At 44.5% G+C, this 13,886-nt stretch overlaps 2 protein-coding genes across 3 annotated transcripts in view; both read left to right on the plus strand.

The window, feature by feature from the left end:
• Positions 1-5,310, plus strand: part of oxsr1b (oxidative stress responsive kinase 1b) — a 38,484-nt gene extending 33,174 nt beyond the window's left edge. Inside the window, exons 13-18 of one of the 2 annotated variants that reach the window (XM_053860131.1) lie at positions 108-296; positions 518-567; positions 642-694; positions 1,771-1,839; positions 1,911-1,975; positions 2,931-5,310. In XM_053860131.1, coding sequence (XP_053716106.1) covers positions 108-296; positions 518-567; positions 642-694; positions 1,771-1,839; positions 1,911-1,975; positions 2,931-3,005 — 501 coding nt within the window. In that variant the 3' untranslated portion in view covers positions 3,006-5,310. Of the gene's footprint in view, positions 1-107; positions 297-517; positions 568-641; positions 695-1,770; positions 1,840-1,910; positions 1,976-2,930 lie in introns of those variants that run through there. The other variant, XR_008414185.1, reaches the window with a different exon arrangement.
• A 1,350-nt stretch (positions 5,311-6,660) lies between these two features.
• LOC128755962 (solute carrier family 22 member 13-like) lies at positions 6,661-11,671 on the plus strand. Its single transcript, XM_053860077.1, has 9 exons — positions 6,661-7,035; positions 7,269-7,372; positions 9,498-9,652; positions 10,338-10,509; positions 10,599-10,719; positions 10,776-10,870; positions 10,933-11,147; positions 11,282-11,390; positions 11,473-11,671. The coding sequence occupies exons 1-9, from the start codon at positions 6,661-6,663 to the stop codon at positions 11,669-11,671; spliced, it is 1,545 nt and encodes a 514-aa protein (XP_053716052.1).
• Positions 11,672-13,886: the final 2,215 nt, after the last annotated feature.

A 13,886-nucleotide genomic window follows, 5' to 3' on the forward strand; every position in this document is an offset into this window, starting at 1 on the left:
GTGAGCCTTTATTCTCCAAGTATAAATCCTTCTGTGCTCACATGACACATGCGCATCCTCAACCTAAAATGTCCACATATGTGCTCATGTTTTCATTTCCACTCCAGGCTTTTCCAACCAATGCGCCGTCAGCGTCAGGGCAACTCCAGCCTCCTGCCTCCGGTCAGGCAGATCTACCTCAGACTGCTGGTCAGGTCCCAGTGCAGCCCTCACCTGTCGCCTCTCAGTCCACGGACACTGCTGCGTCTCCCACGGCAGGAGCCTCCACCAATGCTGCTGCCGCTGCTGCTACACAGGTTGGAGACTTCTTTGGAGAGATCCAATGACATTTGTTTTTAAACATGATTATGGTTCAAAGAGTGTGAAGGTTCCCGCACACCAAACAACTTCCCAGAATTCAAATGAAATGAAAATGCTTCTCCCCACAAATGCATATTAAACTGCTGCATCCTTCTTTATATATAATGCAAAGAAATGAAATGATAAGAATCAAATGGACTCAAATCTGATTTTACAGGCTCCAGCTGCCTCAGAAAAAGCCCCCATTAGTTTGGTATTAAGGTTAAGGTATGTTTACGGCTCTCTGATTCCTCCTGCTAGTTTGGACCATCAAGTCTGACGTGCTCCCTTTATCTTTCCAGGAATTCAAAGAAAGAACTTAATGACATCCGGTTTGAATTCATGCTCGGAAGAGGTAAGCGCTTCCCTTGTTAAATACGAACTGGAAACACAGCGTGCTTTGTTATTTATGGAGCAGTATGTCAGGTCCTGTTTTGTACGCTCATGGAAGATGCAGGTCAGAGCAGACTGCAGCTGTGGCTCATCTAGATAATCAGTTTGTGTGTATCGTAGGATGGACATTAAAGGAGCGGCCCACTCTGCATTTGTGTTTTGACCATTTCTTGCAAAATAACACCTAATATTCATGTACTACTGTTTATGATCAAGGTCTTGGTACATTTTACGTTTTTTAATTTAATGCTGCAGAACATACGTTTGAGCATCAATAGTTTTCCTGCTAAATTTGTAATCGCCAGAGACCACTAAAAAAATATTTTTAAGGATTTTTTCCACAAATCATTTTAATGATTAAAGTACTCTTTGTATCCTCTGTATCTTTGTATCATAACAATTTTGCCCGCTCAGAATTCAGGCTGCACCAATGGACGATGGGTTTCATTTGTTCAATGTTCATTGAAAAAGGACTAAAACAGATTTATATATGTATATATATATATATATATATATATATATATATATATATATATATATATATATATATTTTTTTTTTTTTTTTTTTTTTTTTTTTTTGCTTTGAAAGTTGCTAAGTGTCCGATACAGTGATACAGTGTTGTACAGTATTATTGTCAATTCGTAGGTTTGTAATTCATCAAAAAAAAAGCCAAAAAGTGACTTTTGTGTGTGATATAGTAGTGGAAAAAAGAGAAAAACAACTGTCAAAAATCGGTATCGGCCAAAAAACGTGACGGTCGGTGCACCAGTACCTCAAGATGCCTCTTTTCAAAAGCTTACTTGAGAGTCATTTGCGTGGTTGTGTAGTGCATGCGACACACCTGTAAGCAACGTTACTGGGTTTCTCTAGCATATAAGAGCAGCCGTGCAGCCCGCGCGACCTCTGCTTATTACTGCACTGGACATTAACCTGTGTTATTCTTTAACCCATCAGTCGTGGTAAAAGCCCAGTGATGGCCCTGCAAATGAGTTTATTCAGGAGGCAGCAACATGTTCTGGTTTCTCATCTTTTCACAGACACAGCAGAAGGTGTGTCCCAGGAGCTGGTGTCAGCGGGTCTGGTGGATGGGAGGGACTTACTAATAGGTGAGCTTTGTTTCTAGCAGGTTTTGGCGTCCACCTGATGTTTGACTGACTCAGTGCTCTGTGTTTTCCAGTTGCTGCAAATTTGAGCAAAATAGTGCACTCGCCTCCGGCCAATAAAAATGTCACTTTTAGACTGGTAAGTGTTTTGCCTGTGTGCTGCTATGAAACTCTCTTTCTTTTTAGCCCAGTGCCCAAGTGCATGTTAGCTGGAGACTGCTCAGTCCTCAAACTGAGCACACTGCCAAACTGGATGTTTAGGATGTTTATTCAAAAAGGGAAGCAGGTCCTACTTGGTTAGGAAAATATCTCTCTTTCTTAACAAGACAGCGTATGGCACACCTTCCTGAGTTACTGCCATGACACTTTCTGTGGGGAGGAGATCACCTCAGGACTCATGCTGCCTCAACTGCTCTCCTTTTAAGAAATGTTTTGAAAATTGCAGCCGAGCAAAAGACCCCAGACCTTTTAGAACTGGCCTCCTTATATGCATTTTTCATTTCCAGCATACAGAGTGTAACAGATCATTGCAATAAAGCAAGTAATATTCTAGAGTGATACCAGCTCAAAATGTGTCTCTTTTCAAAAGTACCGCTTGATGGCCGCCCCACAATTCCTTAGTAACTCAAAATACATAGATTTTACGCCCCAAACTCTGGGTATTGTGAATATTTTGGATTGATTCTGAGTAATTAAAATTGAAGTCTTATTTTAATGTATAGTCCAAAAATGTTGAGTCATACATCTACCGCAGTTTGACTTCATGATAATAACAATAATAATGGTGGCATTTTAGATGAGGGAACATGTATAAACGACTGATCTATAACTGTATGAGCATCATAGTAACCAGCTTTCATTTGTTCTGAAGTACTCATTAGGATCTTGTAAAGCCTGACTACGTTCTACCCAGAAATGGTCACAGAAAGTGCACGCTAAACAACACCTGAATGACGGATTATCAGCAGTCAGATTGTATGAATCCAACGCGTATTTCATCACACTGAAATAGCTTGATGAAACAGACAAATGTTTTTGTGTTTTGCTTCTCTTCTGCAGCAGCGGCGTGATTCAATTTCTTGTCCTCTCCTCAGGCTTCAGGGATCGAGGGCTCTGAAATCCCAGACGACGTGAAGCTGATGGGCTTTGCTCAGCTCAGCATTAGTTAAACTCTTCTCCTACCTGGGACCGTGACTTGCCTAAAAATGTGAAAACTCAAAAAAAGATATAGTTTAATGCATATTTTTTTTCTTTCAATGGCTGTAAAGAAACCACTACTGCCAAAGAAAACAGCACCGCCGTGTCGTCCGTAGGATTCTCCCGGCCGCACCGCGCTGGTGGCGGCAGAGGCGTCTGGACCCGAGCGGCGATTTCAGAACGTTTACAGTGTTTGTGTAGAAGGATGCAACAACCTGCGGTCTCTTGTGTTTTTAATTTCTCTCTAATATATGAAGCATTTGCACAATCTCCACTAACAACCTTGAATCCTGACAAGTGAAAACATATGCCTTACATACATCCGAGCTGCGCAATGCTCACGTTCGGGTCCTTCCTGTATTATGGAGCAGTCTGTTGTTCGACGGGGTCTGAGTTGATACCTTTTTTTTATTATTATTTACGTGACAAGAAAGTTATATTTCACTCTGATGCGATATTTGCGCTGCTGTGGCGTGACACACACTCTTCCAACAGCCCCAGATGAATCCACAATTTTTTTTTGGCAGTTTTCTGCCACAGCTGAGTTCTCAAGTTCCTTGTCATGAAATGAAGACTAGTCTACATAAATGCAATTTTTTTTTTCAAAGAACAGTAACTCAAAGAAGAACAATAATATTCTGAAGAAAAACATTTGGGAATTGACCACAAAATTGAACTTAAAATTCCAATAAACAGATGTCATTGAGATTAACTATAGATGCAGGTGGAATTATTTTTGGCCTTATATTAGCAAAAGTATCTCTGAACGCCCTGGATATTTAAGATTCTTTTTCTTCTCGAATGAATCGCCCTGACATTCTAAACAAAATAATGAATTAAATCAGTTATTAATGAAAAGTAAACTAGCCACAATTATCACACTTTTGGTTTCTTGATTTGATTTTTTTTCTGATCACTGATATAAGATGATTTTTTTTTATTCAATGTCTGATGTATTTTTAATGAATGATGAGTCAAAATCCAAATTATATATTCAATGTCTGGACTCCTTTAAAAAAAATAGTTTGTCTTGACTGAATATTTCTAATCAGGTATTAAATTAATAAATAAATTTGCCAAAACTAAAAAAAAAAAACATCTCAACTATGGTTGTTTTTTTAAACAAATGCCCACAATTAAAGAAAAAAGTTTGTCCATTATGAGGTAAAATAATAAAAAGAACACATTGTCACCTCGATTGTGGCTGTTAAACATTGTTGTCTTTAATATTTGTAAACTCTTTATTGGACATTTAAAATTGGAGAAAACTACGAAGCCACAACAAATTCCAAACATTAAGTGTGAGACAGATTGACATTGTCTGATTCAAAGCAAAAACTCAATTTAAATGTTCTGCCTTTTTTTCCCTGATTGTAAGTTACGACGGAGTGAAGGAAGGACTCGTGACGCTCATGTACCTTTAAAATTGTATCAAAGAAGAACAACATATCTTTCTTGTTTTGCCTTTTCCTGAGAATATTTCACAAGCAACTTGTTCCCTCAGACAGAACTGAATCAAACCAAGTGAAGGCGTCAGAAACCACCTCTGGACTCATTTGTGGTTTTCCTTCCTCCAGTGTTGAGATTGTAAACATCGAAATGTATTGTGCTTTTTCGACATGTTTTCACTCTGAATGTGCATCTTCTGGTCCGACGTCCCTGGCTTTAACAGGTTTTACTGTTCCATTTGGTGATGTAATAATGTAAAGATGATCCGGATGAGTGAGAAGCATCTCTGCTTGCTGATCGTCTCTGGCCTTAAATTGGTGATGATATTTGGGAAAGGGCGCTCGCCCTCCTCCGAGGAGTCTGAATGCCTCTGGAAAAAGTGTCTGAACTTGCAGTATTCGGTGCCATTCTCCAGATGATTGCAGCTTCGTGCCGGCAGGCGGGGACAGAAGGGGTGTGTGTGTGTGTGTGTGTGTGTGTGTGTGTGTGTGTGTGTGTGCGTGCGTGCGCGCGCGTGCGTGCGTGCGTGCGTGCGTGCGTGCGTGCGTGCGTGCGTGCGTGTGTGTGTGGCTTCTATCTGAGCTGAGCAACTGATGGATCGGGTCTCATCTGCCGCTGCTTTCATGTAGCTTATCGGAGCTGTAGCAACTGAACAAATGACCTGCAAACACTTGTGTCTAGGCAATAACTCGTCAAGGCTGTAAGATATTTGAATTCACCGCTTGTTTCTTTCAGTCTTTCATTCATTTGTGTTATTTCTGGGTCATTTTTGGAGTACAAAGCATGTTTGTCTTGATTATTTTTAATCAATAAAGAATGAGCATATGACGATGGTGGTGTGTGTTTCCATCTGAACGTAAACACTCATTGACTAGTTTGACATGCGGAAGAAATGCGTCTGGCAGTCAGTTAAATAATGACTGGTGCTGTGGGCCACAGGGTTCACAGGGGCTCCTTTGACTGGACCCAATGAAAAAGGAAAAAGGTTTTTTTTTTTTTTTTTTTTTTCCCTTCCTTTTTTAATAAATGTAAACTGTATATATTTTCACATTGCACCTTTCCCATTGTATTTTCTTCTTCCATATCAAGTCTAGTTTAGTCTTTTTTTTTTTTTTAACCCTGTTAATAGCTTTTTAAAAAGTACTATGTCATGACTACTACACTACTCACCTATTCTGTCTTGTCAATGTCCCATTATCTATATCTGTATCTATAGCTATATATATATCCATATCATGTCTGTCTGTCTGTCTATCTGTCTATCTATCTATCTATCTCCCCATCCATCCATCCATCCATCCATCCATCCATCCATCCATCCATCCATCCATCCATCCATCTATCTATCTATCTATCTATCTATCTATCTATCTATCTATCTATCTATCTATCTATCTATCTATCTATCTATCTATCTATCTATCTATCTATCTATCTATCTATCTATCTATCTATCTATCTATCTATCTATCTATCTATCTATCTATCTATCTATCTATCTATCTATCATGGAGGAATCCCTGAACAAAAGCATCTTTTGTGTGCTTTTGTTCAGGGATGTTTCTCACTACACAATGGCCAGGGTTTCCACTACTCTGAATGTATTTGAAATTCTTATGAAATTGAAATTCTTATACAAATATTTTCAAGACATTAAAAGAGCTTTAGGTTAAGGTGATATAGAAACCTGAATATAGCCACCATCATGATTTATTGTGCTTTTGTCTTTAAATGTATGTATGGGTCCATCATTAGTTTCACTAATATAGCCGATTCATTTCAATTGAAAAATGTGGCTTCTTGTGGCTAATATTCTTATACCATTTTCAAAACTGCATTACAACTCTATACACTAAACTTTCTTCTTCTAGTGTTATTTTTTATGAATATTTATTCATTTTAAAGAGAAAGTGAAATAATGTATACACGGGTGAAGTTGCATTTCATATGAGTTCCTTAATTCTTCACAGACAAGAATGCTAAATGGAAAAAAAAAAAAAAAAAGAAAGAGGAGCTCCTGGTCTTTGGTTGGACCCCGACCCGGACCCAGCACCTGTTCAGCCAGTAGTCTTCAATCCCCTCACGTTCAGTTTATAGATTAACTTCCAAGGTCAGCCTGACTGTAGTGAGACCCTGCAGCCCCCAGTAAACACACGTCAGGACATCAAGGGACCAAACATGAGCACCTTTGCTGAGATCCTGAAAGAGATCGGGGAGTTTGGCCTCTTCCAAAAGCGCGTGGTTGCAGCGTTATGCCTCCCCAGCCTGTTTGTGGCTTTCGATATCATCTGTCAGGTGTTCACGGGCCTGACTTTCCCGAACCACTGCAACACGGACTGGATCCTGAAGCAGGCGCCCAACCTGACAGAGGAGAGGCAGAAGAATCTCACCATCCCGGTCGACAGAGATGGAAACTACGAAAGCTGTAGAATGTTCACGCCGGTGGATTGGGATCTGGAGTGGATCGAAAAGTACGGGCTCAACACCACCACCGCGTGTATCAACGGGTCGGAGTTTGAGAAGCCCAGTGGGTCCTCCAGTCTGGTGACCGAGGTGAGGAGGAACAGCTTTTACACCTGAATCTGGCCTCTGAGATCATGCACAGGGTGAACATCGCCGTCTGTTGGCAAAATGCTGAAACAGATGATGGAGACTTGGAAAACTCTTCATTAAAACTTGAAAAAGTGAAAAGCGAATGTTTGTGTCTGACGTTGCACTGCAGGTTGCGTTTAATCAAACTTAGCTGTGTGTATTTGTCTTATGCGTGTGTTGCTTTCTGCTCTCAGTTCAAGCTGGTGTGCGACCAGAGCAGCTTGATAGAGGCGTCTCAGTCCATCTACATGGCCGGACTTCTGGTCGGAGCGCTGGTGCTGGTGCCGATGGCAGACAGGTGCGGCCACTCATCCGGTACAGCCATAGACATTCTATTTCAGCAGCAGAGGGCTCTGCCCCCTCCACTATAAGAGGGTATCCGACCCGGAAATGCCGGTGGAAACATAAGAGCAAGTAAAAAACAATACTACAAATAAGATAAGAAAAAACAACAACAGTCCAGTCTAGTATGTGAATGTGTGTGTGTGTCGCGAACTAAAGTGCATGTGTGTCTATGGTGTGAGTGTGTAGTGAGTCCAGAGTGTATTTGTCCATTTTCTGCTTCCTGTGCCCGGGAGCTCAGCACGTCATGAGATCCTAGGCAGCCTGCAACCGTCTGCCTGAGGTGGAGAAAGCTTGCCGGGCGGTGTTTGCCGTGGCCGCACCCCGTTCAGGCCCTGCACCATCTACATCTGGACGTAAGTCTTGGAGTGATCTCAACCAGTCTGATCCGGAGGACCACAGTGACGCGGAGATAGATGTGGAGGAGACAGGCCCTCTGGAACCAACTCTCCAGTTAGCATTCTGCCCTCTGTGTTTGCCAATGCCGCTGAGCTTATGGGCGTGGAGATGCCTGCACCTGAACCCTGCAGGCCGACCTCCTTTACCGTTGGGGTGACTATGGGACGCCTGCTCGACGCCAAAAAGGCCAAGTTTTGTCCACAGGTTTGCCTCAAGCTTTCTGGGAAATCTGTGATCGGGAGGTGGCAACTGCCCTTAGGTGGCCTCCAATGGTGAAGCGCTACATCCCGTACAGTATGGCGGAAGGCAACTCGCTAAGGAGCAAGGTCCCTCCACCGTCTGATGCAATGCCAGGAGTGCGGCCAAAACCAGACTGGGACCATAGTCTCCCAGCTCCAGGAGATCAGAGGACGGCCGGTCTGTTTAACAGAGCCTTCATGGGCAGCTCACAGCAACATGGCGTTCCTGTGTGGAGCTCTGGCCCGGCTGACGGTGGACAAAAACCTACCCGACGGCAGAAGAGGTGTGCCTGGTCCAAAACACAGCCAATGTGGGTCTCAGAATGGCCGAAGCGTTCATGATGCTGGGAGCCAGAGTGCAGTGCGCAGCACAGGTGGGTCACCGTCATCTGTGGCTGTCCCACACTTCCATTGACCGACTCCCTCTTTGGACCTGAACTCGAGGAATTTGCGGCCCGCCAAGAGCCGCTAAGGGCCTCAGACCCCACATCCAGCCAGGAATGCGGGGAACCAGACAGGAAAAGAAATTCACGGATATAAGCATCACCCAGACAACGTTTGGTGAAAGAGCCAGAGACGTCAGGACCTTGGCCATCGACACCAACAGGATGAGGACCAAGAGCTGAGAGGTCGGACCAAGCTGAGATGGAGGGGACACTGCAGAGCGGCCAGACCCAGAGAGGCTCCCCAGGACGCAGCCGCGGCGCTGGAAAGCTGGATTTTTCCACAAATAAAAAACGCAAATATTACGGTTTGAGTGATTCCTTTATTAAAATCAGTGTCAACATGACAGCCGCGGCCAGGTTTCTGCCGATCACAGTGTCCAGGCCAAAGGCTCCGGAAGAAGAGTCAGGTTCGAAGTTCCGCCTCATGCTCATAGAGCGTGCAGAACGCAAGCCCTTCCATGGCTGGAGCATTATCCACGCAGCGGAGGCAAGTCTATCCCCTGGCTCTTGCAGTGCGAAGGTTCTGCCCGAGACTTCACTGCCCAAGCCAAGTGCTCTACTTACCGCCAAGTATCGAGTCTCTGAACTCAGATTTTCAGACGCGCCAGCTTTGGCTGCGTGTGCTGGAGGTATGTTTTTGGAGAACGAAGGCGGGTCTGCAACTTACCGAGCTAAACCTGGTGCGCCTCGGCATACGGCTGAAGCCCGAGACGGCTCCCGAGGCCAGGAGGAGGTCGGGACCAACAACAATGCATTGTTGCACCACGGAAGTCTGTTGCACCGTGACGCACGGCATGTGGTGAGTGACTTCTCCTTCTCTTCACATTCCATCCGGGGCGGATACCCTCTTATAGTGGAGGGGGCCCTCTGCTGCTGGATTGGGCAGCGAGTGGATTCTTTTTACTCACTGGCTAAACAGAGGTTTACCAATAGCGAAGCCTGGTCAGAGGGCATTGCACGCTTCATAGAACACTTTCTCAGTCCTTTCTCTCCTCAGGATTGGTCGGCGCCGCGTGGTCTTGTTTTCACTCCTCACGCTGTTCCTGTTTGGGGTCGGTGCTGGTTTCTCACCCAACTTCTATGTGTACATGGTTCTTAAATTCCTCAGCGGCATCTCCATCGCAGGCATCATCGCAAACGGGTTTGTGATCGGTGAGTTGACCGCGGCCTGTGATGATGGCACATCTTTCTGTGCAATTGATATTTGATGTAATAAACAACAATGGTTGTCCTTCCAACTCTGATGGAGCAGCGCTGGAACTTCCTAAACCAGAGTGCAGATGTCATCGCTCCTCTGATACCAGTGGGTTTCACTAGGAAAACGGCTCCAGGATATTTCTCCTGATTTCCAGCCCTGATCTTTCTATGTTTGTACACTGACTTGCTTCCTGCAGTACAGTGGAACAGTGACTAGCGCTGCAGCACCACAGCAAGTAGGTCGTCAGTTCTGACATTAATATGTACATAGTTGCTGAGGAACCCAAACGTCTTGATTTCTGAAGCGCAAGGATGTTTTGGCTTATGCATAAAACAGTCCACGCCATCCTGAGGTTACGTGCCTGACCACCAGGGGTCGTTTGTGTACAAGAATTTCATCAAGGGTAGGTGCCCATAAAATGCCAGTCTCCTCCACAGAAGGCCGCTGAAAATAACCCGACTTACAAGCCCACAAGCACAGCTGATCAGACAGGAGTGAGCACGTGAAATTGAGTTGCCGAAAAGCAAAAAACAACCCTGAACAAATGACAACCTAGATGAATGAGGCACAGATATCAGAGATCCCATGTTTGATGCTGAAGGCATAGAAAGCTAACTCATCTTTCTTCCACACTGAAAGGTGGAGAGTGGAGTGAATCCTCCAAATTTGCCTTGTGCACCACGATCTGCCACAGTTTCTACCCACTCGGACTGATGATGTTGGCTGGCATCACCTACTTAATCCGCGACTGGAGGATCCTGCACTTCATTCTCTTCAGTCCTCTTGTCCTCGTGCTGGGTATATTTTATTGGTGAGTTGCTTTTGAGACCAGCTCAACGCTCATTTATACCTCAGTCAGTTAACACAGGAGTAACTTTCCTTTTGGTGGCTGACCACCAGGGTTCTGCCAGAGTCGGCTCGCTGGCTCCTCACGCAGGGCAGGAAGGAGGAGGCCATACGGATGATTCGCTGGGCAGCAAAGGTCAACGGGAGAGCAGCTCCAGATCATCTCCTGGAGAAGGTGAGGCTGCAACCACTGGATCTCATCATGTAATGACACAACTCATGGCCGTCTAGCTGGAGGATGAAGGCACGGCTAAAAAAGGCACCATGATCGACATCTTCAGAATACCATCTCTGAGGACACGTGCCCTCATCATGAGCTACCAGTGGTGAGTTTAATGGTGAGTCATGGTATCAGGTACCATGATACAGATCTCTCCTCTGCTGACAGGTTTGCAACGGGTCTGGTCTACTATGGACTCAGCCTGAATGTGGGTGGATTTGGTCTGAGCATCTACATCACTCAGTTCATCTTCGGTTTGGTAGAGATTCCTGCTCGCTTTGGAGTCCTGCCTCTGATAGACTACTTTGGAAGGAAGCACTCGCTCGCTGGGCTGCTCTCATTTGGAGGACTAGCTTGCCTTGGAATACTCGCAATTCCTAAAGGTACTCTATTCCCAGTGCAACTACTGTGGGTTCCTCCTTGCTCTCTGGTCTCCTTCTACGATCTAAAAACGCACAGACGTTCTCTGCCGTGCGTGTGTGTCTGACTTGATCGTGTTGATTTTTTCCTCCATCAGATCTGCCTGTTGTGGTGACCGTTGTTGCTGTTCTGGGAAAATTTGCTGCGTCTAGTTGTTCTGCACTGATATACATTTACACCGCTGAGCTGTACCCCACCAACGTGAGGTAGTGTGGGGATTCTTGAGGGTGAAAATGGGAACCCTTTGGAAAACTACTGGTAATGAAGTGGTGTTTCTCGTACTGACAGACAGAGTGGTGTCGGTCTAAACTCCACATTTGCTCGAGTGGCTGGAATTCTGGCTCCGTTGACCAAACTTCTGGTCATCTTTCATGAAACGATCCCCATGTTGATCCATGGAATCGTTCCAATCACTGCTGCGGTTCTGTGCCTGTTTCTGCCTGAGACGCGCAACACTCAGCTGCAGGATCACGCTGAAGACTTGTAAGTCCAGCTACGATTCATATCTCCTGATTTGATTTGATACAAGAAAGGAATCTTCATGAAAAATGTTTTTGTGTTGCAGAAAGTCAGAGGACAAAGGTGTTATGATGAAACCTCCAGCAACAGATGGAAAGCTTCAAAAGCAAACCAAGTTCTAGCTCACCAGAACCACTGGATGTGTTGTGAGCCACTCCACCAAGTGCCTTTCCACTCAGTTCTTTTTATTTAAACATGCTTTATGATGCCTTATTACATTTTGAGAGTTTTAAGTCTCAGTATTTTCAGTGTTGATCTATTGTTATGTTCACAACTGCTTCATTGCCTTTTTGTTTTGTTCGTTATTCTTCTTCTTCTTCTTTTCCTTTCGGCTACTCTCTCCAGGGGTGGCCACAGCGGATCATCCTCGTCCATCTCACCCTGTCCTCTGCTTCCTCTTCTCTCAAACCTCATGTCCTCCTTCACCACGTCCATAAATCTCCTCTTTGGCCTTCCTCTCCACCTTCTGCCTGGCAGTTCCAACCTCAACATCTTCCTACCAATGTACTGGCTCTTTCTCCTCTGTACATGTCCAAACCATCTCCATCTAGCCTCTCTGACTTTGTCTCCTAAACACCTGACATGTGCTGTCCCTCTGATCCTATCCATCCTGCTCACTCCCACAGAGAACCTCAGCATCTTCATCTCTGCTACCTCCAGCTCTGCCTCCTGTCTTTTCCTCAGTGCCACTGTTTCCAAACCACACAACATTGCTGGCCTGACCACCGTTTGGTGCACCTTCCCTTTGATCCTTGCCAACATCCTTTTATCACACATCACACCTGACACTTTTCTCCAATTATTCCATCCTGCCTGCACCCACTTCTTCACGTCTTTCTCACACTCTCCTTCACCCAGGTCAGTTGAGCCTAAGTACTTCAAATCCCCCACCTTCTTTATCTCTACATCCTGCCCACTTGGGTCCCTCTCATTCACACACGTATTCTGTCTTACTGCGGCTAACCTTCATTCCTCTCCTTTCTAAGACAAACCTCCACCTCTCTATCTTATCTTCCACTTGCTCCCTGCTCTCACCACAGATCACAATGTCATTTGCAAACATCATCATCCAAGGGGCGTCTTGTCTAACCTTATCTGTCACCTGTCCATCACCATGGCAAACAAGATCCAAAACGGAATGCATGGTCTCATTTTAATCCTCGGGGAAGATGTTGAGACCCATCTCTGTCTCATAAATGCGGCGGTCGTCCTCCTCGGGTTGCGTCGGCCCAAACCAGCCCCTTCGGGGCCAACGCGGTGGGATGGAACCCGGCAATCGGGGAAGTGGGACTCTGAGGAGTCTGCATGCTGGGAACGTGCTCAGGCAAGGCCAAACATGCAGGACAAGAGTCCAACAGATGAAGACTGTCAGCTGTGCTGTGGGATATTTGTCCGCAGATGGAGCGGACGATATGATGACATTAAATAATGAACAATTAGAACCTGTTGACGCGAGGAGGTGACATAGATTAGGTCACATTCTTTCTATACACAATATATGTATGCTGACGCTACATGTTCATCACTCGCGGCGTGCAGTGTTGCGCGCAATGCTCCCCTTTACATACACTCTCACAGTGAATTCCAGTTGTTTTTAAACCGGATGTGCCTCTAACTTGACCACACACCTGCACGACAGAATGAGGAGAAAAGACAGTCTGCGCCGCAGAGCTAAGACAGTTAACGTCCACTGTGTCTCCCTTCAAAACTGTATTGACACTTGACAAGTTTGCTTTGTGGTTTAAAAGTTGGCTAAAAACTTAATGCAAAATCAAATAAATGTTCTTCAAAATATGAAGAGAGAAGGAATCATTGTTGGTATCAAGGAAGCTGAGGCAAAGTCGTTGCAAAGACATTGTGATATGATCGAAACAGCTATTTAAAATAAATAAATTAATCTTGATGTATTTTTGCCATATTGCCCAGCCCTTTCTGGAAACGTTTTTAAACTAGTGGTACGTTAAGGAGTTATTTACGATTAATTAATTACAACAAAAAATATGTTAAAATAATTTAATTTAATTTAATTTAATTTAATTTCACAAGACACCTCACAGCTCGGATGATAAAAACAACAACAAACATGGAGGAATCCCTGAACAAAAGCAAACAAAAGCATCTGTTTGCTTTTGTTCAGGGATGTTTTTCACTACACAATGGCCAGGGTTTCCACTACTCTGAAT

Source organism: Synchiropus splendidus, chromosome 3 (genome assembly GCF_027744825.2).
Source record: "Synchiropus splendidus isolate RoL2022-P1 chromosome 3, RoL_Sspl_1.0, whole genome shotgun sequence".
In the NCBI taxonomy this organism is placed as follows: domain Eukaryota; kingdom Metazoa; phylum Chordata; class Actinopteri; order Syngnathiformes; family Callionymidae; genus Synchiropus; species Synchiropus splendidus.